General features: G+C 41.5%; 1 protein-coding gene and 1 pseudogene across 5 annotated transcripts in view; both read right to left on the bottom strand.

Moving 5' to 3' along the window:
* The window catches only part of TMEM41B (transmembrane protein 41B), a 38,627-nt gene extending 20,875 nt beyond the window's left edge, over nucleotides 1-17,752 (bottom strand). The window contains exons 1-3 of one of the 5 annotated variants that reach the window (XM_034995601.1): nucleotides 17,733-17,752; nucleotides 17,373-17,483; nucleotides 5,111-5,790 (exon numbers count right to left, since the gene is read on the bottom strand). In XM_034995601.1, coding sequence (XP_034851492.1) covers nucleotides 5,111-5,231 — 121 coding nt within the window. In that variant the 5' untranslated portion in view covers nucleotides 5,232-5,790; nucleotides 17,373-17,483; nucleotides 17,733-17,752. Of the gene's footprint in view, nucleotides 1-5,110; nucleotides 6,596-15,473; nucleotides 15,672-17,372; nucleotides 17,638-17,732 lie in introns of those variants that run through there. The other 4 variants (XM_034995606.1, XM_034995602.1, XM_034995603.1 and 1 more) reach the window with 4 other exon arrangements.
* On the bottom strand, nucleotides 3,493-3,651 carry LOC118004339 (annotated as a pseudogene).
* Nucleotides 17,753-25,900: the final 8,148 nt, after the last annotated feature.

The following is a 25,900-nucleotide window of genomic DNA, read 5'->3' as shown; positions in this document are numbered from 1 at the left end:
TTGGTTGATGTCTAGTTGTCAGTTTTAGTCTTAGTTCCCAGTTATCAGTTAAGAGCTTCCTCCTTCCTCTAAGTCAGTACCTTGCTCATACCAGATGCTCAGAGAATATGTATTGAACCAAATGAGCAAGGCAGGATCAAGAACAGACGTCTGAGAGGGGTTTACTATCCAAGTTTGAACAATATTGTCTTCTAAAAGCAGTAAAACCAACTTTGAGATAATGTTTCTCAAACATTTTTGGCTGCAACCACAATAAGCAACTTTATATCATGAACTGGTACACACAAAATCAATAGAACTAAAAAATAAAATTCAAAGAACACTTATGCCTTACTACATGCAAAGCACTCTATTTTCTCTTCCATTTTTAAAAATATCTCATCATTACCCATCAAATTGATTTCACACTGCTAACAAGGACGATGACCTCTATATATTGAAAAGCACAGGGGCGCCTGGGTGGCTCAGTCACTAAGCGTCCGCCTTCGGCTCAGGTCATGGTCCCAGGGTCCTGGGATGGAGCCCCGCATCGGGCTCCCTGCTCTGCGGGAAGCCTGCTTCTCCCTCTCCCACTCCCCCTGCTTGTGTTCCCTCTCTCGCTGTGTCTCTCTCTGTCAAATAAATAAAATCTTTTAAAAAAAAAAGAAAAGAAAAGCACAGCCCTACGAGTTCTCTCTTTTTTTTAAAGTTTTTCTTTTTTAGTAATCTCTATGCCCAATGTAGGGTTCAAACTCACGACCCCAAGATCATCAAGAGTCGCATGCTCTCCTGACTGAGCCAGCAAGGCATCCCAGAGTTCTCTTAAATCAAAATGGGAAACTTCTATGACTTGCTAATACATAGATCAGCCAGGACAAATAACAGAGAAGAAAATAAATACCCTGGTCCAGGCACCCTTGCAGATAGATTAGATCAAAAGCCTCTTAAGTGCTTCTACCTCTTGTCTTGTTTCTTGTCATTCCTCAACATTCAAGAATTAGACTTTCAGTGTTATTGCCTTGCTCAAGTCTTCACAGTGGTCCTCAGTCTATAAGGCTAAGATGTGAGACAAGAGACTACAGTCATAGCAAGGGACCCACTAAATGTACAAAACACTGCATGTAGCATGTAAAATACTTGAAACATACACACAATGACAACTATTTGTCAAAGTTAGGTAGGTGTGTCAGTTAAAAAAATACAAATTCATTTAAAGTGTCATGGAATTGGGCGGCTGGGTGGCTCAGTCGTTAAGCGTCTGCCTTCGGCTCAGGTCGTGATCCCAGGGTCCTGGGATGGAGTCCCACATCGGGCTCCCTGCTCTGCGGAAAGCCTGCTTCTCCCTCTCCCACTCCCCATTTGTGTTCCCTCTCTCTCTGTATCTCTCTCTGTCAAATAAATAAATAAAATCTTAAAAAAAAAAGTGTCATGGAATTTATAGGAACATTCTATTACAATTATTTCTCAATCAAGAGTTACTAAATTTTTTTTTTAAGATTTTATTTATTTGTCAGAGAGAGAGAGAGCACACGTGTGCATAAGCGGGGGGGTAGCAGGCAGAAGAAGCAGGCTCTCCGCTGAGCAAGGAGCCCGATACAGGACTCGATCCCAGGACCCTGGGATCATGACCTGAGCAGAAGGCAGACGCTTAACCAATTGAGCCACCCAGGCATCCCATTACTAAATTTTTATCTCTTCTCCAAAACCTGTAATCTTTTTGAATGCCAAGCTAAATACCACCTGCAATTAACAAAAATTGTTTATTGTAATCCAGAATATTGGCTGCTAAGTAGTTACTAACGACATCACATCACCAGCTGATTAACACCAGTAACCAAACTCTTATCACATAAGGGATCTACAAAATCTTTTGCCCAGAAAATAAATTCCTAACACTAATTAAAGAGAGACAGAGGGGCGCCTGGGTGGCTCAGCCATTAAGCGTCTGCCTTCAGCTCAGGTCATGATCCCAGGGTTCTGGGATCAAGCCCCACATCAGGCTCCCTGCTCAGCGGGAAGCCTGCTTCTCCCTCTCCCACTCCCCCTGCTTGTGTTCCCTCTCTCGCTGTGTCTCTCTCTGTCAAATAAATAAAATCTTAAAAAAAAAAAAAAAAGAGAGAGAGAGACAGAGACAAAAACAGAGAGGCAGAGAAGAAAAAGAAAACACTGGGAATCACTAATTAACAAGATGGATCAAAAAAGTTCCTCTGCATTGCACTTAAATCCCTGTGTACCAACACCATTTTGACCATGGCCAACCTTATCTCCTACAAAAACAGAAATCCTCCACTCCCAACAAATTAATCTCTTTATTGACATTAAACTTCCAGCTTAATGTTTCCCCCCCGCCAGAATCCCCTTACCTTCTAACAATCCAAACCCTACTGCTCCATGAAGGCATGCCTTCACATCTCCTATCTTCCTATAGATTTGTAGTCTACAGAAGTCATTTGACAGGGGCAACTGGGTGGCTCAGTCGGTTGAGCATCCGACTCTTGGTTTCAGCTTGGGTCATGGTCTCAGAGTGCTGGGATTGAGCCTCATGTGGGGCTCCACACTCAGCAAGGAGTCTGTTTGGGATTCTCTCTCTCCCTCTGCCCTCCCACCTCCGCTCCCACATGCTCTATTTCTCTCTCTCATAAATAAATAATTTTCTTTAAAAAAAAAAAATGGCACAGTCGGTTAAGCATCAGACTCTTGGTTTCGGCTCAGGTCGTGATCTCAGGTCATGAGATCAAGCCCCATGTCAGGCTCTCCGTGGAGTTCACTTAAGACCATCTCTCCCTCTGCCCCTCTCTGCCACTCTCTTTCTCTCTCAAGTAAATAAATCTTTAAAAAAAAATTGGGGCACCTGGGTGGCTCAGTTGGTTAAGCGACTGCCTTCGGCTCAGGTCATGATCCTGGAGTCCCAGGATCGAGTCCCATATCGGGCTCCTTGCCTAGCAGGGGGTCTGCTTCTCCCTCTGATCCTCCCCCCTCTCATGTGCTCTCTCTCTCATTCTCTCTCTCAAATAAATAAATAAAATCTTAAAAAAAAAAATTGTCCTGAATGTGTCATCCTAATGATAAAATAAACAATTATAAAAGCACTTTGGAAGTGTCAAGGTTTTATTTTCTAAATAGCTTTAGGTTATAAAACAACAACAAAAATCAGTAATAAACAATTGATGCTACCACAAACCAAATGACAATCTTTAGGGATGCCCTATCTGGAAAATACTTTTTTTCCCCAAAAGATTTTACTTTTTTATTTATTTATTTATTAAGTTTTTTTTTTTTTAATTTATTTATTTGACAGAGACACACAGCAAGAGAGGGAACACAAGCAGGGGAAGTTGGGGAGGGAGAAGCACACTTCCCACTGAGCAGGGAGCCCGATGCGGGGCTTGGTCCCAGGACCCTGGGATCATGACTGAGCTGAAGGCAGACACTTAACAGCTGAGCCACCCAGGCTCCCCTGGAAAATACTTTTTCTGAAAACCCTTGGATTATTGTCACTCTCCATAGCAGCATCTTCAAAACAATGTTCCTTTAATTTAGAGTGGATTTATACTTAGACAATTCATTTCTGAGTTTTTGAGTTATTTGACCCTACTGGGAAAAGTTTTCAATTAGCAATAATCGCACCTCAGATAAACCTCATTGGCTAGGATACCGCCACTGCACAAAGCTATTTGGCCCTACTGTCTATAAGATGGAGAAATACCCAAATACTATAAAGCTTAAAAAGCCAAATTAGACTGGAGACATTTTAAATTATTTGAAAATAAAATACCATTTTCTGCAGGACACTCTTTAAAAAATTTATTCTATTTTAAATTTCAGCTGAATTTTAAACATACGATCTTCATATATATAAAGACATGCTTTTAAGTGTGTAATACTTTATTGTTGACTATACTTATAATGTTGCTAGACAATCTTAAAAGACCCTCTCCTTACCCATCACTAGTGGTGGAACACATCAGTGTAAGCTGAAGACAACTTAATGGACATTTGTTAAGATCTCTTCAAGTTTATGGGCTTTTTAAAAAGCATTTTAAAAGTTTAATCATTTCCACTGTTGAAAAGCAATGAAAAACTCTATGCTAAGATGTAATAAAAGTATTTAGTTTCCAGGTATACTTTCTTTTATTTATTTATTTATTTATTTATTTTTTAAAAGATTTTATTTATTTATTTGACAGAGAGAGAAAGCACAAGTAGGCAGAGAGGCAGGCAGGGGAGAAGGAGAAGCAGTCTCCCGGCTGAGCAAGGAGCCCGACGTGGGGCTTGATCCCAGGACCCTGGGATCATGACCTGAGCTGAAGGCAGACGCTTAACCGACTGAGCCACCCAGGTGCCCTCTTTTTTTTTTTTTACTTTCTTTTAAAATAATATTTAAAGTCCTGAAAAATGGCAGAATGGTGTAATGCAAAAAAGCTTGAGAATGAGAGATCTCAGTTCAATAGTAATGGCTAATATTTATTTAGCCTCCACTTCATATAAGCCATTACAATAAATGCTTTACATTAATTATTTTGTATAATGCACATGTTAAGCTAAGCAGACACTATTATTACTAGCATCTTTGTCATCCCCACCATACAGTTCAGACGCTGAGTTTTGAAAGATAACAAGTCCAAAGTCATAAATGGTACAGCACGGACTCACACCCAAGTGTTCCTGCCACTTGGAAGTGGCACCGGTACATAGTTAAATCCTTGCTCTTAACTACTACTTGACTAATCTGGCTTTGTGACTTTATGCAAGTTCCATATCCACCCTGGGCCTCAGTTTCCTCAGCGGTAAAAATAAAGCAGGAGTGCTGAAGTTCCTTCCAGTTCTGTCTAGCTTCAATATTGTCAACCTTACATCCACTCTGAGCTTCAAACAAGCCAGTGTCATTAGTTCTTTTATTGAATTCAACTACAGCAGCATTTACGATGCACCTCCTAGGTGTCCGGCCTTGTGATGGGCAGCAGCTCAAGCCCAGGTCCCCCACCCTCTCTGCTCCCGCGCCCCTGGGTGCCAGCAGGGCCCCTTCCCCTCGCAAATCCCCGGGGCCAACTGAGGTCTTTTCCACCCCGAAGCCCCTCCAGCACACTCCCGCCTCTGGGCCAGCCCCAGCTCTGGTTCCGGTTCTACTCACCCTTCAGGTGGTCTCCGCTGCTCTGCGCCGTGACACCCCGCGTCCCCGCTGCCCTGTCCCCCACAGGGGTCGTGTGGAGTGCCCCCGTCTGCGATCGTTCAGAGACTCTGCCTTTCGCCATGGCTGCTGCAGGGAAGGTGGAGGAAGAGGGGTGATGCCGCCCCCCTTAACAACAACTCTGCCGCAGGCTCCTTACAACACCCAGGAGCCACAGCCACAGCCACTTCCGGGGCGACCACCTCACCTGAGACGACCTCAGCCCCGCGAGCACAGTGACGCTCCGCTGAAACCTACAGCGCCCACTCAGACTAGGCTCCGCCCCGCACCGCCCCCAAGCCTCGCGCGCTCACGCTCGCCCAGTAACCGCGAGACAAGTCAGGGTCCCGGCCCTCCCCATTCACTGTCCCGCCCCTCCTCGCGACTGCAGGGAGCATGCGCAGTCGCGGCCCCGGAGTCCCTTGGTGTGGCGCAGGACGCAGGCGTCTAATGCGCAGCACGCAGGCGTCTAAAGCGCAGCTTTAATTATCCGGAAGTGCGGTCCCTGAGACTTCAAACCCTTTGTCCCGGCCGCCGGAAGTGCCCGCGAGTGATTAGTTGGAGTTTCGCGGCGAATGCTGATTCAACTTCAACAGTTACTCAAGCTGCTATCTTCGCTCTGGTGGGTCTAGGTGATGTCTGATCTGAAGATGTTGGAAAATATACAGCCTGAGTCGAACGTACCGAGTTTAAGGAAAGTTAAGGCTCAGAGAGGAGCTATAACCTGTGAAGGTCACAGGGTGGCAGAAATGGGTTTAGAAACTTTGCCTGTTCATCACCCTGCCGCCCCTCACTAGTAAACCCAGGTCAGCTCATTTAGCTTTTCCTTTTGCTCAGCCCAAATGTGCCGTTTTTGACTGTTAACTTTTTCCACTCTGAAATCTCGGAGCAGTATTTAACTTACTCATGGGTGAGTGTAGTGGAATTCCCTCTTGAAAGCAACTTGGCAGTCTATAAAAATACTGTGTTCCTATCCAGTAATTACATTTCTAGGAAACTGTTCCATGGAAATGAGAATACAGAGGGAGTTATTCCTAACAGCATTATTTATTAGTGTAATGGTAAATAATAAAACCCAACACCTAAAGAATGGTTGAGTAAATTATGAGAGATTATTCAAGGGAACTGTTTTATGTACACAACCTCTGCCTACTTATATTAAGACCTTCAGGGATCACTCGAAGAGGTAGCTCCCCATTTTATTAACTTCATGGTCGTCATTAAAAGCAGTAATTATTTGGATTCTTTGTTTACTTGTTCATTGTCTGCCACCTCTACAATGTGAGCTCTACTAAGGTAGGATCTTTTTGTTCACCATTGTATCCCCCAGCAGCTGACAGAGTGCCAACACCTTAAGTAGGCATTCAGTAAATTCACTACTAAATTTTCAACCATAGGAAGTGATATTTATGAAAAGACTAATAATGTGGGCAATACTTATTCAAAAATAAAATCAAAGAAGTATAAAAAACAAATATTACATAAGCATGTAAATTTATATTTTTAGGATAAAGTCTTTTGTTTTTATTTTTTTAATGTAAACTCTGTGCCCAACTTGGGGCTCAAACTCAGGACCCCATGAAAAGTCACATGCTCCACCAACTGAGCCAGCCAGACACCCCACCAGGATAGAGAAAGTCTTCAGTAAAACAAAAGTACATTTAAACATTTGATATATTTTACTACATTAAAAAAAAAAAAAGTAAGTATAACAACAACAACAACAACAAAAAACCTTCCAAACCTAGGAATAGACAGTAAAGATATTGCCACATATATAAGAATTACTACAAACTGGGCTTCTGGCTGACTCAGTTGGTAGAGTATGTATATGACTCTTGATTTTGGGATCATGAGTTCCAGCCCCACGTTGGGTCCAGAGATTAATTAATTTTTAAAAAATTTTTAAAGAATTACTACAAATCAATAAGAAAAGCACAACTCAACAGAAAAATGAATAAAGGATATGAATAGTCAGTTCACAGAAGAAAAAATTAAATAGCCAACAAATTAGGAAAAGATGAACAACCTCATTAATACAATATGATAACACTGACTGAGAGGTACATAGAATGCAATAGCAATAGAGAGGGGTATCTAAATTAGAGTGGGTTGCGTGAAGGTCTCCTAGGTAGAATGATTATTAAGCTGATTTAAAGGATGAGTAGGAATTAACAAAGGGGAAGGAAACCTTTGCAAAGCCTAGAAGCTACTGCTAATCTTTGAAAAATAAGTGGAGGGGGGCGCCTGGGTGGCTCAGTTGGTTAAGCGACTGCCTTCGGCTCAGGTCATGATCCTGGAGTCCCGGGATCAAGTCCCGCATCGGGCTCCCTGCTCAGCGGGGAGTCTGCTTCTCCCTCTGACCCTCCTCCCTCTCATGCTCTCTGTCTCTCATTCTCTCTCTCTCAAATAAATAAATAAAAAATCTTTAAAAAAAAAAAGAAAAAGAAAAAGAAGTGGAGGGGCGCCTGGGTGGCTCAGTCGTTAAGCGTCTGTCTTCGGCTCAGGTCATGATCCCAGGGTCCTGGGATTGAGCCCTGCATCAGGCTCCCTGCTCCGCAGGAAGCCTGCTTCTGCCTCTCCCACTGCTTGTGTTCCCTCTCTCACTCTGTCTCTCTCTGTCAAATAAATAAATAAAATCTTAAAAAAAAAAAATGGAAACAAAGAGTATGAGAATGGAAAGAAATGAGATGAGGGAGATAAGACAAAGGACTTGTCACAAAATGCTAGAAGTTTGAACTTAATCCTCAAAGATATCTGGTCATTGACTGGAGAGGGACATACTAGGATTTGTATTTACAAAATTTATTCTGACTTCTCAGTGATAGAATTGAGGAGTGCCCCTGTAGCAGAAGGAAGGTAAGAAATTATTATAAACCTGGCCTGACCCAGGGTAATGGACAGGAAACAAAGATCTGACATCAGATATAAGATGATGTATGAGAAAAACGACTTTTAAACTTTTATTATGATTACATTAGTAAATACATAGTCATTCCAGAAAAATCAAAAAGCAAGCTATCAGAAAAACAAAAATCATATACTGTCATCCATAGATAATCATGATATTTGGGATTTATCCTTCTGGAATATTAGAAATGTTAAGGAAGTAGAACCTAGGGTCATGCCCTAATTAGACAAGGATACTAAGTAAGAGGGAAGAGACTAGTGTTTAGAGAGTTTCTGATTTAGGAGGCTGAGGGGAATATTTGTGCCTAAGAGACTAGAGGAGGAGGAGTCAGATTGGAAGGAAAGGTGCTGAATTTTGTTTTGGATACCCTCTATCTAAATTTTCTCACTTCCTGACTTCTTCCACCTTTTCTCAGCTAAAACTGCTCTCATTAATGGTCACCAGTGGGTTTCTTTTCACTGGATTCAATGGTTAGTTTTTAGTCATTTGCCACCTCTCTGCATTGCTTAATACATTAACTGTTTCCTCCTTCACGGTTTCCATGACAACTCTATTTAGTAGACTCTGGGAGGTAATTCTTTTTCCCACCTCTTAAATGCTGGTTATTTCCCCCAAGATAGTCACTCTCTTCTCAGTCTACAAACTTTTTCTAGGCAGTCTTGGCCATGACTTCAGCAACCACTAATGCATGCATAGAAGACAAATAAATGTTTATCTCTAACACCAGAATGATACATATAAAGCTTATTTATACCAGGGCGTAGCACACACAAACACTTCAAACTCAGAACATCCAAATCTGAAATCAATATCTCACCTCCCAAACTTTATCCACTCTCTATATTCACAATCTTGGGAGATGATACCATCAGCTCCCCTTTTGCTCAAGCCAGAAACCCAAGAATTCTCAGTTTACATTCATTAAATTCAACTTGTTTTTTGTTTTTGTTTTGTTTTGTTTTGTTTTTGAGAGAGGGAGGGAGGGGGTGGGGGAGGGGCAGAGGGAGAAGAAGAAAGAATCTTCAACAGGCTCCAAATCCAGCCTGACATGGGGTGCAGTCTCACAACCCTGAGGTTGTGACCTGAGCCGAAATCAAGAGTCAGACACTTAACTGATTGAACCACCCAGACACCCCTCCACTTGTTGAATGAATGAATGAATGAATGAATGAATGAATTCCTCCTTGTCTTTCACACTCACATCCAGTCAGACTCTTGGTCTAGTCAGATCTCCATCTCCTTACCCACTTCTTTGAGATCTCATGATACCTCTTCTCATTTGCCTCTAAGCTATTTTCCATATTACTGCTAGAGTAGTCTCTAAGAGGTAATCTTGAAGCCATTCATGATCTGAAACAAGCTCAAATGGTCTAGCTGACTCGGAATCCAACATGAATAAACACATCAGTGAATAAAAAACCATTCTGAACTACATGTATCCTGAACATACCATATTCATTTGTGCTACTGTGCCCTTGCATAAGTTATCCCTCTGCCTTAAATGTCTTCTCCCCAGTGTTTCCCTATGATCAATTACTGCTTATCTTTGAAGAGTTTCTCTAAGGATACCAGTCCTGATAGGTACTTCCTCTCCTGGACTTCCTCTATTTTAGCAATTATCTAATTATTTTCTTTTTTTTTCTTTTAGATTTTATTTATTTATTCGTGACAGAGAGAGAGAGAGAGGCAGAGGGAGAAGCAGACTCCCCGCAGAGCAGGGAGCCCGATGCGGGACTCGATCCCGGGACCCTGGGATCATGACCTGAGCCGAAGGCAGACGCTTAACCATCTGAGCCACCCAGGCGCCCCATATTTTCTAATTGTTTACTTATCTGCCACTGGACTATGACCACCCTTTGGTGATCCAGCACAGTGCCTTTTTCAATATGTTTTTACACAATGAATGCTTTTGAGATACATGAAAACTCTCCAATTATCACTAGATAATTAAATGTACAAGTCTGTTGCTCAGGAGAGATTAAACAAAGTCTGATGGTGAAAATATTGATACTTTTTTGAAAAAAGAAAGACTGAAGATGGTAGACCTGCACCAGCAGATATAAAAAATATTATAAAGCTATAGTAATTAAAACAAGGGTATACGGGGGCAGGAAAAAAGTAAATAAATGAGATCAAATAAACATAATTACAAGGATTAGTATATGCTAAAGGAAGCATTTTAAGTCAGAAAAAAAAAAGATTACTCAGGGGCACATCACTCAGGGGACCCTGAGACTCTTGATCTTAGGGTTGTAAGTTTGACCCCTGCATTGGGTGTGGAGATTACTTAAAAAATCTTAAAAGAGAGAGAGTTTATTCAACAAATGGTACTGGGATATTTAACCAATTTTTTAAAAGTCAGATACCTGTCATACTATATACAAAATTAATTATCAAATAATTTTATTTTTTTTAAGATTTATTTATTTACTTTAGAGAGAAAGAGTGTGTGCATAAGCAGGGTTGGGGAGCAGCAGAGGGAGAGAATCCCAAGCAGACTCCTCGGTGAGTGCAGAGTCCGACACAGAGCTAGAGCTCACAACCCTGAGCTCATGACCTGAGCCAAAACCAAGAGTTGGACACAACTGACTGAGCCACCCAGGTGCCCCTATCAAACGATTTTAAAGCTTTGAATTTAATGAACAAAACTATGAAAATACTGGAAGATAAAATAGAAAAAATGTTTTTGTTACCTTGAGCAAAAAGACCTTGCTTAGTATAACCAACAGGGAAGCCTCTGATTTTACCCTCGTGCAACCCTTAGAATATAGCACTTTGTCACACACCCAAAAGAAAATCTGTACAAAACAATAATAAACAACATAGAGTTTACTGAGTTGTTTGTTTTTGTTTTTTTAAGTAGGCTTCTTGCCCAAAGTGGGGCTTGAACTCATGACCCTGAGGTCAAGAGTCACATGCTCTGGGACACCTGGGTGGCTCAGTTGGTTTAGCATCTGCCTTTGATTCAGGTCATGATCCCAGGTCCTTGGATCAAGTCCCGCATCAGGCTCCTTGTTCGTCGGGGAGCCTGCTTCTCCCTCTGCCTGCCGCTCCCCTTGCTTGTGCTCGCTCTCTGTCTCTTTATGACAAACAAATTATATTAAATTAATTTTAAAAGAAGATAGGAGCGCCTGGCTGGCTCAATCCTTTAAGCCACTGACTTTCAATTTCGTTTCAGGTCATGATTTCAGGGTCCTGGGATAGAACCCCGAGTCTGGCTCCACACTCAGCACAGAGTCTGCTTGAAGATTCTCTCTTTCTCCCTCTGCCCCTTCCTCCAATCTCTCTCTCCCTCTCTCTAAGATAAATAAATCTTGAAAAAATATATTTACTAAATAAATAAAATCAAATTCTATAGCATGGAATCCACCATGTTCAGCCTATAATCTAAAATTACTAAACATTCAGGTGCCTGGGTGGCTCAGTCTGTTAAGCTTCTAACTCTTGATTTCGGCTCAGGTCATGATCTCAGAGTTATGAGATGGAGCCCCACAGCAGGTCCCACACTCAATGGGGAGTCTGCTTGAGATTCTCTCTCCCTCTCCTCTGCCCCTTCCCCTGTTCATACTCTCTCTCAAATAAATAAATATATATACATATATATTTTTTTTAAAGATTTTATTTATTTGACAGAGACACAGCGAGAGAGGGAACACAGGCAGGGGGAGTGGGAGAGGGAGAAGCAGGCTTCCCGCCCAGCAGGGAGCCCAATGCAGGGCTCGATCCCAGGACCCCGGGATCATGACGTGAGCTGAAGGCAGACGCTCAACGACTGAGCCACCCAGGTGCTGCCTAAATATATATTTTTTTAAAAATTTTTTAGATAGGGGCGCCTGGGTGGCTCAGTCGTTAAGCGTCTGCCTTCGGCTCAGGTCACAATCCCAGGGTCCTGGGATCGAGCCCCACATCAGGCTCTCTGCTCGGCGGGAAGACTGCTTCTCCCTCTCCCACTCCCCCTGCTTGTGTTCCCTCTCTCGCTGTGTCTCTCTCTGTCAAATGGATAAATAAAATCTTTTAAAAATAATAAAAAATAAAATAAAAATTTCAAATAAATAAATAAAATTACTAGATAGTCAAAACAGGAAAAGGTGACCCATAATCAGAAGAAAAATTAATCAATAGAGACCCCCAAAAAAATACAGACCCAGAAATGACTCCTTTTAAAAGCTATCATTAAATGTTCAAGGACTTAAAGGAAACCATGAGCATAATAAGGAAACAAATGAGAAATATCAATTAAGAAATGTAACCCATAAAACAGAGCAAAATAAAAATTCTGGAACTAAAAAATGCAATATCTGATATGAAAAAAATCATTAGATTGATTTAACATCAGCTCAGACACCATACAAGAAAAAAACAGTGACCTTAAAGACAGGGCAAAAGAATCTCTTCAAACTATAGCACAGAAAGAAAAAGGCTGAGTCTAACATAAGCCTAATTAGAACTTTTGAAAGAAAGAAGAAAAAAATAAGATCTGAAGTACTTTAAGAAATAATGGCCAAAATTTGTATAGATTTGTTGAAAAAAATAACCCCAAAGATCAAAAAGTTCATTGAACTCCAATGGAATAAACACAAAGAAAAACACAGGTGTATCATATTGATACAGCCAAAGATAAACAGAAAATCTGCCAGAGGGGGGTTGGGGGAAAAGACACATTTCATTCAGGGGAACAGCATAAAAATTAACATGGGCTTCTTATAAAACATAAAACATAATGCAAGTAAGAAGAAAATGGAACAAATTTCTTTAAAGTGCTTAAAGAAGAGCGACTGGGTGGCTCAGTTGTTAAGCGTCTGCCTTCGGCTCAGGTCATGATCCCAGGCTCCTGAGATCAAGTCCCACATCAGGCTCCCTGCTAGGTGGGAAGCCGGCTTCTCCTTCTCCCACTCCTCCTGCTTGTGTTCCCTCTCTCGTTGTCTCTCTCTCTGTCAAATAAATAAAATCTTTAAAAAATAATAAAAAAATAAAATGCTTAAAGAAAATAAAAACAAAACTGTGGACTGAAATTTTAAATCCAGTGGAAATATCTTAAAATATAAAGGTAAAATGAGGATATTTCAGATAAACGAAAACTATTAAGATTTGTCATCAGCTGACTTGGAACATAAATGTTGAAGGAAAATGATGGCAGAAGGGAACGCAGATCTACAGAGGAGTGGAGAGTGCCCCTAATGGTAAACACAGGTAACTAGAAAAGAACTTTTTCCCCATTATATAATTTTTAGAAGGTAATTGGCAATCATACATTATTGGTGAGAGTGTTCAATGGTACAACCACTTTAGAAAAAGTTTAGGCAATTCTTATAAAACTAAATAAATACCTACCTTATGACCCCTCAATGACACTCTTAGGTATTCACCCATCAGAACTGAAAATAAATGTCCATAAAAATACTTTAACACAAATATTCACAGCAGCTATAATCACAATAGCTGAAATCACTAGAAACAAGTGGTATGAGGACAGTGTCCTTGAAGTGGGGTGGACTGGCAGAGGGTGTCAGAGCCCAGACAGAATGAGGAAGCTGGTTTGGCATAGAGGTTTAAAACCCAGGCAAGTGAAGAGAGTGTCTTTACAGAAAGGCAGCCCACTGTGGTGTTTCAGAGCCCAAGCCAGGTGTGTCAGAGGTCCCAAAGACCACCCCCATTTTCAATGATTAACTAGAAGGACTCAGCACAGTCATACTCATGGCTAGGATTTATTACAGCAAAATGATATGAACCAAAATCAGCAAAGGGACAGGCACATGGGGCCAAGCCCAAAGGAAACTAGGCACAAGCTTCTGAGAGTTCTCTCTCCCAGTGGAATCATAGAGAACATGCTTAATTCTTACAGCAACAAATTGTGACAACGTGTATGAAATGTCTACCAGGGAAGCTTATTAGAGACTCAGTGCCCAAAGTTTTTGCGGAAGTTGGTCACATAGGCACTCTATGCCTACCCAGGATTCCAGATAAGCACAAGGAAAGCAGTTGTTCAGTATAAACCATGCCATTTATACAAACGGTTTGTACATAGTGAGCCACCCTTATCAGTATGGGAATGGTGAAACCCTCCTGAAATCCAGCTTACCAGACACTAGCCATGGGCCAACCTTGCAAGCAGGCTCTTTTAAGGATAGCAGTCTCAGGCCTGCTATATTAACTCTGCTCATCAGGTAACAAGTGTATCCCCCAGAAGGGGCAGCTCAAAGCAGGTTTTCAAAGCCAAAGGAGGATGAGGAGAGTTTCCCCACAGGAGGCAATGATGGCACTAGCCTGGTACCAGGCAGGAGTCAGAGGCAAAACTGAGTGAAAGTGCATCCATGCAGGATGACCTAGTACAAGGTGTTGGTTGGAGTTCAAGTGAGATGAGGTGGGCATCCACACAGGAGAGAGAGGGGTACAGAATAAGAGATTGGTTACAAACTAGTAGATGGGTAGAAAAAGAAAAAAAAGTGACAATATTAGGGATCATAGAAGCCTGGATTTTCTTTCTTTTTTAAAAGATTTTATTTATTTATTTGAAAGTGAGAGAGAGCAAGAGAAAGCATGAACAGAGTGAAGGGCAGAGGGAGAAGCAGACTCCCGCTGAGCAGGGAGCCCAACGTGGGACTTGATTCTGGGACTCTGGGATCATGACCTGAGCCAAAGGCAGATGCTTAACCGACTGAGCCACCCAGGCACCCGAAGCCTGGATTTTCTTACCACCAGTAGAGTTAGAAACATGGAAAGGAAGAAAAGTGGAATGAAACCCATAATGTTGGATTGAAATTGGAAGTATCAGTGTGAAATCATGGTTTTCAAAACAAAAATAGATTATAGATGGATAGATCAATAGATGATGGATCAATGTAGGAATGAATATAAATGTAAATGAGTATGACCACTAAAAAGGTCTGGTTGCAAGAGTGCCTGACTGGCTCAGTTGGTAGAGCATACGATTTTTGATCTTGGGGTCGTGAGTTTAAGCCCCATGCTGGAATAGAGTTTACTTTAAAAAAAGATAAAATAAAAAATAAAAGAGCCAGGGGGCAATGACACCCCAAAAACAAATTTACTTAGTGTCAAGATCTTGGTTCTAAGTAATATTCTTGGAGAAATGGCTGATTACAAGGTTGGGGCATGAAAAAATACAAGAGAAGACTGTAACATCTTGTGCAAGAAGCAAGGAAGTGCTCAAAGAATGACAGGGACATAGTAAAAGGATTTAAGAGCAAGCTTGAAGGAGCTCCAATGATGAATTCGGGTATAATGTGAGCTGCAAAATAAATAATGATATTAACAGACCATATTGCTCATTGGATAAAATATGAAATTATGAAATTATATCAATAAAAATGAATAAATTAAAATTTTGATGAAAATAGAATATATAGTCTCAAGATATAATAAAATATGATTAACTACAAAAGGAAAAAGTAACTTTACCTATCATATCAACAACTGCTGGTAACAATTCTGAAAGAAATAAATACAAATCACAATTATAGTTGAAGATTTCATCACTCATCTGTCAGTAATTAACAAAACAAGTAGATCCTGATTGTGACGTTGGTTATGTGAATCTGTATCTTTGTTAAAATTCATAGAACAACACTGCAAAAACTCAATTATACTGTAGGATAATTTTTTTTTTTTTTTTTAGTTTTAAGTAGGCTCCATGCCCAATGTGGGGGCTCAAACTCACAACCCTGAGTGAGATAAAGAGTCGCACGCTCTACCAACTGAGCCAGCCAGGCGCCGCACTATAGGATAATTATTTTAATAAAGTAAAAATAATATATACATATATATATTAGAAAGAGTGGCAGAAAGGGGTGCCTGGCTGGCTCAGTCATTAAGTGTCTGCCTTTGGCTCAGGTCATAATCCCAGGGTCCTGGGATGGAGCCCTGCATCAGGCTCCCTGCTCAGCGGAAGCCTGCTTCTCCCTCTCCCACTCCCCCTGCTTATGTTCCCTCTCTCGCTGTGTCTCTCTCTGTCAAATAAATAAATAAAATCTTTAAAAAAAAAAAGTGGCAGAGTAAATTAATAACCTAATTCTACACCTTAACTTAAGGAACTAGAAAAAGAAGAGCAAACTGAACCCACAGCTAGTAGTAGGGAGAGAATAATGGAGTGGGGACAGAAACAATAGATAACAGGAAAACAATATAAGGAAAATCAACAAAAACAAAAGCTGGTTCTTTTTTTGTTTTTTTAAGATTTTATTTATTTATTTGACAGAGCGAGAGCGCGAGAGCAGGAACACAAGCAGAGGGAGTGGGAGAGGGAGAAGCAGGCTTCCCGCCGAGCAGGGAGACTGATGTGGGGCTCGATCCCAGGATCCGGGGATCATGACCTGAGCCGAAGGCAGACGCTTAACCAACTGAGCCACCCAGGTGCCCCCAAAAGCTGGTTCTTTAAAAAGATCAACAAAATTGACCAACTTTACCTAGGTCGACTGAAGTATAGAGTGAGTATAAAATTTATATATATACTAAAAAATTTTTAGTATAAAATTACTAAAATAAGGGAAGAAAGTAGAACATTACTACAGATTTTACAGAAATAAAAGGATTATAAAAGAATATAATGGGGGCACCTGGGTGGCTCAGTTGTTAAGCGTCTGCCTTCGGATCAGGTCATGATTCCAGGTCCTGGGATCGAGCCCTGCATCGGGGCTCCCTGCTAGGCGGGAAGCCTGCTTCTCCCTCTTCTACTCCCCCTGCTTGTATTCCCTCTCTTGCTGTGTCTCTCTCCGTCAAATAAATAAATAAAATCTTAAAAAAAAAAAAAAAAAAGAATATTATGAACAGTTCCCTTCAGGGAAAAGAACCGGATGGCAGGGAACAGTGAAATTTAATATTTCAGTTTTGTCCTGTGTGCATGAATAATATATTTAACTAATAACAACAAACTTCTGAGCATGAGAACAGATCAAAAAAAAAAATCTATTAAAGCATAAATTATTTGTCTGTATTTTTCCAAAGCTTTTGCAATAAGCTTGTTTTACTTTCACGCTGGAAATAAAAATGATTTTTAAATGTTTGTAATGTCAGTGTGCATACAATTTTGGCTGTGTTTCTTTAACTTACTATTATATCGGGGCGCCTGGGTGGCTCAGTGGTTAAGCATCTGGCCTTCGGCTCACGTCATGATCCCAGGCTCCTGGGATCGAGCCCCACTTTGGGCTCCCTGCTCAGCGGGAAGCTTGCTTCTCCCTCTCCCACTCCCCCTGCTTGTGTTCCATCTCTCTCTGTCAAATAAATAAATAAAATCTTTAAAAATTAATTAATTAATTAATTTAATTTAATTTTAAAAAAACTTGCTATCATATCAAGTCTTACCTCTTCTTTGGCTAGAGGAATTTAGTGAAAACAGCATCTTCTCCTTGGCTGTGAGCAGGAACTCGAACCCCTCAAGCTTTGCATTACCAGGTGAGGAGACCTCAGTCTGAACTGGGAATGGAAGCAGTTTAGAAACAAAAAGAAGAGTGGTTTCTCAGGGAGCCCAAAGAAGGAGTCCTAAAAATAGATTGGAATGTGGTGACTAGACTCAGGCATTTAGAACTAATTTTTAAGTCCCAGTGTTCAGGCAGCTGTCAGATAGGGCAAGCCAGAAGCCAGTGGGATCAGCTCCCTGGAAACCAGCTGGTGAAGCTGGAAAGAAGAAGCAGACAATGAATGTGAGGTAGGCAGGGTCAGCACCTTCGAATACTGGCACAGCAGTGAGTTCTGTCCCCAAACTGGGTGGGGAAAGGCCTGGGCTCCCGTCAAGAGCAACCAGACAGGTCAAACTCTCTGAACTGACATCACTATTCTGCCCAAAGAATGCAGGCAGCTCAGACTGCCTTTTCATTTGTGCTGGGTGGAGAGAGTGCAGAATGAGTCCAAATGGTTCTAGGCTTCGAGGCTTGGCCCTCTGGCCCATTTCCCTCAGTGCCATTTGCCTAAGCCAGTAAAGAATCCAGGCCTCTAAAGAGTCAAGAGTATCTGAACATATCAGAATAAATTTTTATTTCTAAAAAGTATTTTTTTTCCATAAGACGTCATCAATCATCACTATATTGTGTGGCATGTTTGTGTGGATTTTGTTTTGTTTTGTTTTGTGTTGTGTTGCTTTCCCGGTTGGAATGAAGTTTCGCAAGGACAGGGGACTTATTCTGCTTCATTCATTGCTGTGTTCTCAGAGCTCAGAAGAGTGGCACAAATAGAGGCTCAGAAGATTTTTGTTGAGATACAGAAAAGTATCATGGCCAAAAGCTTGTCACAAAAAGTTCAAATGATACAGTTCAAAAGGAAAAATTAAGGGTCCTTGTCCATATCTCAATCTAATTCTAGTCCCTGAAGATAACCTTTATAACACTTCTGTGTGTATGATACTAATCCTAGAAAAATCTGTCTTGTTCATTTCTGCACCTCTTAGGCAGACCACAGTGCCTGGCACTGAAATACTTGATAAAAACTAGTTGAAAATCCACTGAATGAGTTATAAGCAGTCTTAGGGTTGGGGTGGGGTGACAAAAAAGGTTTGGCAGCTACAGGCTATTTCCCCAACCAAGTTAGGGTGAGTTTCTTGAATTAGGTATTCATCCATACATCACAAGCATCAAGGAGAGTGCTGAGCACTCTCTACCAATTATTTATTAATTGGTATTATACTGTGGGTGCATATGCCATTTGATTTAGTTTTGCATACAATGGGTGCATATACTGTGGAGAGAAATTTGATTCTCTAGCCTGCAACATTACTTTGGGCTTCCTTGCATAAGACTCTTTGCCCTATTAAACTGGTCTAGTGCCTTCATACCAGAGCATGTTGGCCCCAAGGCAGAACTCCCATCCCAAGGGGCTCTCTATGTCTTTTGACTGTTGGCGAGACAAAATGAGAAGCCCCTCCCATAGGCCAGCAGACACAGACACCCATGCTCATGCCCAGCCTGTCTGGATGGAACGCTGCCCAGTTAGATCCTCTGAGCGACAGAGATCTGTCAGCACCTCTTTGTGAGGATGTCTCAGGGGATTTGTCTGAGTGCCAGCTTCTCTGTGGAAAATGCAGTCAAAGCCAGAAAAAACCAGCAACTCAGCCACACTGAAAATACAATATTGAAGCATTATGCTGGAATGTGGCAATTTACAGCTGCCACACCAGACTCACTAAGTGAAATCACATTTTGTGCCAGATTTCCAAAGACATAATCACATGAAAACTATTTTTATTGCCTTGGTGCATGGTTAAAAGGAGTTTACCACAAATATAAGAAAGTCATATACTATAAGATCTCTGTTGAGCATAAATACAGAGAGCAAAGTGGCTGTTTTTTTTTTTTTTAAGATTTTATTTATTTATTTATTTGAGAGAGAGAGAGAGAACACAAGCAGGTGGAGCAGCAGAGGGAGAGAGAGAAGCAGGATCCCTGCTGAGCAGAGAGCCCGACGACGTGGGGCTTGATCCCAGGACCCTTGGATCATGACCTGAGCTGAAGGCAGATGCTTAACCAAATGAGCCACTCAGGCGTCCCAAAGTGGCTGTTTTCTACTTCAAGAAACATTTAGTTATAAATAAAGGGATGCATTAAGCAAGGAAGAGTGACTTAGGGTGGATTCCTTGCTAGTTAATAATGTCACTGAATCAACAAAACTAAATCAAATCCTAGAATTCACCTTCGTTACAGAAAAGCTTCTCAGTAGGCATGGGCTACAATTTGGGCTTCAATTCACGTTTACTTTCTTCCTGACTCCTGCTTATTTCCTACCAATTCTTTTAACTTCCAGAAATTAAACAAAATCTTCCCATCTTACACTGTACTTGCTGTTGGGTTCTCGTCAGTGAGGGTGGGGGGGATGGAGAGAAGACTCATATTCTCAGTATCTAAAACATTAAAATTGCCAAATAATTCCCAGGCCCTTGCACCTGCTAGTTCCTTGGTTTGAGGGGCTCTTTTCTCAAATCTTTGAGTGGCCACCTCCTCATCATTCAGGTTTCAATCAAATGTCGGTCCTCCATGACTGTCCTATTTAATAACAAATGCCCTCTTCCATTCACTCTGTTTCACGGCACTTAGTCTTATTGTCCTCATATCACATCATCTGAAATTATATTATTGATCTGATTATTGTCTGTTTCCCTAGGTAAGACCTAAGCATCATGAAAGAAAACACTTTGTCTGCCTTGGTGACCACAGTATTCTAGCACTGCTTGGTACAGACGCTTTTTATACGTATTTATTTATAATTGAATACGTGGTGGCTGATAGATGGCAGGCAAGTGACCAAGTGCAAGAGCTTTGGAAAGGTGATTTATTTAAGGATTTAAAAAGAAAAAAAATTTTTTTAAAGATTTTATTTATTTATTTGAGAGAGAGAGAGAGAGAGCACATGAGGGGGGGGAGGGTCAGAGGGAGAAGCAGACCCCCTGCCGAGCAGGGAGCCTTATGCGGGACTCGATCCAGGGACTCCAGGATCATGACCTGAGCCGAAGGCAGTCGCTTAACCAACTGAGCCACCCAGGCGCCCTAAAGGGAAATTTTTAATTTTCAGTGAATTATCTTCTTGCCAAAAAGAAAAAGAAAGATGAATTGGGATTATTGTGTCCATTGCAAACTTCTAATTGTGCCCTTGGCCCCAGTTTCTATACATGAGATGAGTGTATAAAACACACAGTGCTAGTTTCACCACTTGGATCTGAGATCAAAGGAAATAAAAAAAACCATTAGCAAATCTTAGAGAAACCATTAACACATGCTTCCCTCAGTAGCTCTTGCAAGAGTTGCCCTAAAACTTACTGTTATTCAATGGAATATGCAAATCAGTAATGAAAAAGCTTGCTCAATTAACCTCAATTAATGCATGTGTATGGAGAAGACACATTTTAAGTGGATAGAAAAAGTGCCTACTGAACTTACTATCAATAAGATGATCCTTTTCTTTAGTTCTCTGTAGTGAAAAGACTATAAGGATAGATAAGAAACAACAAGTGTTGATGAGGATGTGGAGAAAAAGGAACCCTTGGGCACTGTTGGTGGGAATGCAAACTGGTGCAGCCACTCTGGAAAACAGTATGGAGGTTCCTCAAAAAATTAAAAATAGAATTACCCTATTTTCCAGTAATTCCACTACTGGGTATTTATCCAAAGAATATGAAAACACTAATTCAAAAAGATATATGCACCCCTTTGTTTATAGCAGCATTATATAGTAGTCAAGATATGGAAGCAACCTAAGTGTCCACCCATAGGTGAATAGGTAAAGAAGAAGTGATACGGATGTATGTAATAGAATATTATTCAGCCATTAAAGAGGAATGAAATCTTGCCATTTGCAACAACATGGATGGATCTAGAGGGTATAATGCTAAGTGAAATAAGTCAGTCAGAGAAAGACAAATACCATAGGATTTCACTCATATGTGGAATTTACGAAACAAAACAAATGAACAAAGAAAAGAAGAGACAAGCAAAAAAAACAGACTCTTAAATTAAGAGAACAAACTGGAGGTTACCAGAGGGGAGGGGGGGATGGGTAATATAGGTGAGGGGGATTAAGAGTACACCTATTGTGATGAGCACTGAGTAATGTATAGAATTCTTGGATCAGTATATTGTACACCTGAAACTAATACAACACTGTATGTTTATTATACTAGAATTTAAAAGAAACAAATACATGAAAGCTGAGGAGAAAAAGACTATAGGGATGGTAAAAATTAAGATATTTTATGGCCTTGCGGTGCTTGGTGGCTCAGTTGGTTGAGTGTCCGACTCTTGGTTTCAGCTCGGGTCATGATCTCATGTTGGGCTCCACGCTCAGTGGGGAATCTGCTCTCTTCCCCTTCCTCTCCCCCTCCTCCTGCTCACTCTCTCTCAAATAAATAAATAAATCTTAAAAAAGGATATTTTATGGCCTTTATACTTGTGATGAATTGATACCAAGTAAAGCTGTATATTTGTATCATAAATAATTCATATTACCATCCACAGCTTTATCTTAAATGTCCAAAATACAACTTTGGTAATATTGCCTCTCTGAAATCTTAACTAGATTTCTGGGTCAGTGTAGAAATTTGTATGTAAGAAGCAGGGCCCTCAGAAAAAATGGCAATTGATTTCATTCCTTTTACCTTCACTTTCCTCATCTGTTTAATGGAATAATCCTTATCACATAGAATAGATAATGTGTACCTAGCTTTAGGTGTAAGTACCTTGCTTTAGTAGATATTCAATAAATGTTATTTTGGATCGTCTCTCTCTTTATTATTATTATTTTTAAGATTTTATTTATTTATTTGACAGAGAGAGACACAGCGAGAGAGGGAACACAAGCAGGGGGAGTGGGAGAGTGAGAAGCAGGCTTCCCGCCGAGCAGGGAGCCCGATGCGGGCTCGATCCCAGGACCCTGGGACCATGACCCGAGCCGAAGGCAGACGCTTAACAACTGAGCCACCCAGGAGCCCCTGGATTGTCTCTCTCTTTAAAGTACTTGAGATCCAGAAGCCCTTTGAGTAGCATCTGGCCTTCTGGTCTGTGATCTGCTTCAGCCACACTGAGCTCTATTACACATCCTCCCTGGAAGTTTGTTCAGCAGGCACTGTGGGGAAAAAGAGTGTTCTGATTATAAGCTGTCCTTGCTTCTCAGAACAATAACAACAACAACAAAACCAAGCATCATTTCCAGTCTCCTCTCCAGTATCAACTGTGCTGATGCTAAAGAGGTATCCGGGGTACAACTGAACAATGTGCATTAGGAGCCTGTGCACCCTTCTGGACTTCATCAGAGGCCACACCAGGAGCAGAACAAAACTGAACCACAGCAGTGGATTTCAGGGATGCCTCCCTAATGAGTGGCAGCTAGCTATGTGAGGAGAGCTTTGACTGTCTTATCCCTCTTCCCAACCCCTTCCCAAGAACTGGCCCAAGCACATGACCCAGATCCACCTGCCCTCCAGGGCACCAGAGTGGGAACATGATTGAGAAAGACAACCAGTCTCCTCCTGGGTAAGTCTAGCTTATATTGGGCAAGGAAGAGAGTTTTGAACCAAACATGAGATTGATGTTTTAAGCCAGATTGAACGGCACTGTAGTAGTCAAGTCATAGAATCTGCCAGGGGTGTCATTAAGGTACAGGAGAGGGGAATTTGACATCCCAGGTAAAGTGGTGATTGAGGGGCACCTGGGTGGCTCAGTTGGTTAAGCGTCTGCCTTCAGCTCAGGTCATGATCCCAGAGTCCTGGGATCGAGCCCTGCATGGGGATCCCTATTCAGCGAAGAGTCTGCTTCTCCCTCTCCCGCTACCCTTCTCCCCCCTCATGCTCACTCTCTCTCTCTCTCTCTTAAATAAATAAATAAAATAAAATAAAAAAGTGGTGATTGAAAATAATAATAACACCTAATAATTACTGAATGCTTACCAAGGGCCTAGCCTGTTCAAGAACTTTATATATATTACCCTGTTTAATCTTCCTAATAACCTTGTGAGGTAGGTCCATGACAATCTCCACTGGACACAAGAGGGAATTGAGACACAGAGAAGTTAGTTTGCCTACTTCGGGCCCCAGCAGTGCTGCTCCAGAGCCAAGCTTCCACCTAATATGCTCTACTGCTTCTTATGCCCTGATAGATTTAGATTCCCTCATAAGCCAATTACTTATGTATGTGGGGTCCACCACGTAGCCAAACCATATAATGTGTGAGTTCAGAGTTCTCTCTTCTGCTTCCTTAAAGAATAAAATCTGCCAAGATATGAATTTCAAGAAATCTTGGCTTATTCAAAGCAGAGATTTTAAAGGTAAGGCCCACCTGGGTTGCAGGATCAAGGCCAAATGCAGTCACCTACCAAGAAGTGTTAAGAGAGCATCTGTCCTGTCTGCTATTGTCTCTCAATCCATTTTTTTTTAAGTTCTACACCAAATGTGGGGCTTGAACTCACCACCCAGAGATCAAGAGTTGCATGCTTTATCTACCGACTGAGCCAGCCAGGTGCCCCTCTCACTCCATTTTTTAACAGCAAAGGATTTATATAAGAGAACGTCCCCCCAAAGCCCCACCTCCAAATACCATCATCTTGGGGGATAAAGTCTTCAACATATGAAATTTGAGGAGACACTGAAGTTCAGTCCACAGCAGTCACAATTCTTTGGGTTGCAAATAAAAGAAATTCACTCCAAACTAGTGCAAAGAGAAAGTATTTCAGCAAAGCTCCAATGTAGCCAGGATACAAACACGAAAGAAACAGGATCTGGAAACCCATCAGGAACCATGATCCTGATAGTCCCCTCCATCTCTAGTTCTCTCTGCACGGCTGTTTAGGTATCCTCTGTCATCGAAGACTAGCTCTCAATGTTTTGATATGCTTATGGCCAAATATGACTATTCCACAACTTCTGAAAATGCACGTCCTCTACTCAAGCATCATGCGGATACGGAAGTAGAATTTCTCGAATCTCATTATAATTCCTGATGTGGGTTTTATACCTGAAGCCAGCTCCTCCTTTGACAGGCTTTAGAGGAATGAAACAAGAACCTTTTCTTGACCGAAGGTTTTTTGTTTGTTTGGTTGTTGTTTGTTTTAAAGATTTCATTTATTTATTTGAGAGAGAGAGAGCGCTTGCAGAGAGAGGGAGAAGCAGGCTTCCCGCAGAGCAGGGAGCCCAATGTGGGGCTCAATCCCAGGATCCTGGGATCATGACCCGAGCCGAAGGCAGACGCTTAACTGACTGAGCCACCCAGGCGCCCCTGTTTGTTTTTTAAGTGGGCTCCACTCTGGGCTTGAACTCACCACCCTGAGATCAAGACCTGAGCTGAGATCAAGAGTCAGAAGCTTAACCGAATGAGCCACCCAGGCGCCCCTCACTAAAAATTTTTTAAGTTGAGTTTCTGTTATATGCAACGGAAAGAGTTCAGAATTTCTGGTGGTAAAAGTTGTTAAACCCCAAAATGGTTTCCAAGAAAAGGTTTCTTTCTAAAGAAACTCTCCAAGTGGGGCACCTGGGTGGCTCAGTCTTTAGGCGTCTGCCTTCAGCTCAGGTCATGATCCCAGGGTCCTGGGATTGAGCCCCACATTGGGCTCCCTGCTCCGTGGGAAGCCTGCTCCTCCCTCTCCCACTCCCCCTGCTTGTGCTCCCTCTCTCACTATGTCTCTCTCTGTCAAATAAATAAATAAAATCTTAAAAAAAAAAAAAAAAAAGAAACTCCAAGAATTGCTAGAATGGACAATTCTTTTTTTTTTTTTTAAGACTTATTTGACACAGAGAGAGAGAGACAGCAAGAGAGGGAGTACAAGCAAGGGGAGTGGGAGGAGAAGCAGGCTTCCCGCTGAGCAGGGAGCCCCATGCAGGGCTTGATCCCAGGACCCTGGGATCACGACCTGAGCCAAAGGCAGACGCTTAACGACTGAGCCACCCAGGTGCCCTGGACAATTCTTTTCTTAAAAAGGCCTTAAGTCCAGATTTTTTCCTATCATTTCAAAAGCAAATGACCAAGAAGAAATCACTCAATTGCTTCATCATCTCCCTGGGGAGGCAAGAGATATTAATATCACAACCTGAGACATACAAACGGGCACAAAGATAATGAATTATTTTCTGTTGTTATACACCCTGTCCATAGGCCTGCTAGGAATGGAAAACCCTTTTCAGCCTCAGGACTACATTTTTTTCTTTTCAAAGTAAACTGCAACATATCAACAGTTATCAAGAAGGAAGGTAAACTTCTAGAGCTCATTTATTCCACCTAAGTAAACCCTAGGCCCTCCCTTAGTCAAATACCGTAGGTAGCTTCAGGCAAATGAACCCTTGAGCAGAAGCTATGATTGGGAATTCGCTCCTTTAGCATTTAATCTTTTTCACCCAGTTATTTCTGTACAGCTTTCCTCCTCTGAAT

This window comes from Mirounga leonina, unplaced genomic scaffold (assembly GCF_011800145.1).
Source record: "Mirounga leonina isolate KUSES-001 unplaced genomic scaffold, KU_Mleo_1.0 Mir_92, whole genome shotgun sequence".
NCBI classification, from domain to species: Eukaryota; Metazoa; Chordata; class Mammalia; order Carnivora; family Phocidae; genus Mirounga; species Mirounga leonina.
Note: the sequence above shows the minus strand (reverse complement) of the source record. Positions and strands in the feature narration are given on the sequence as shown.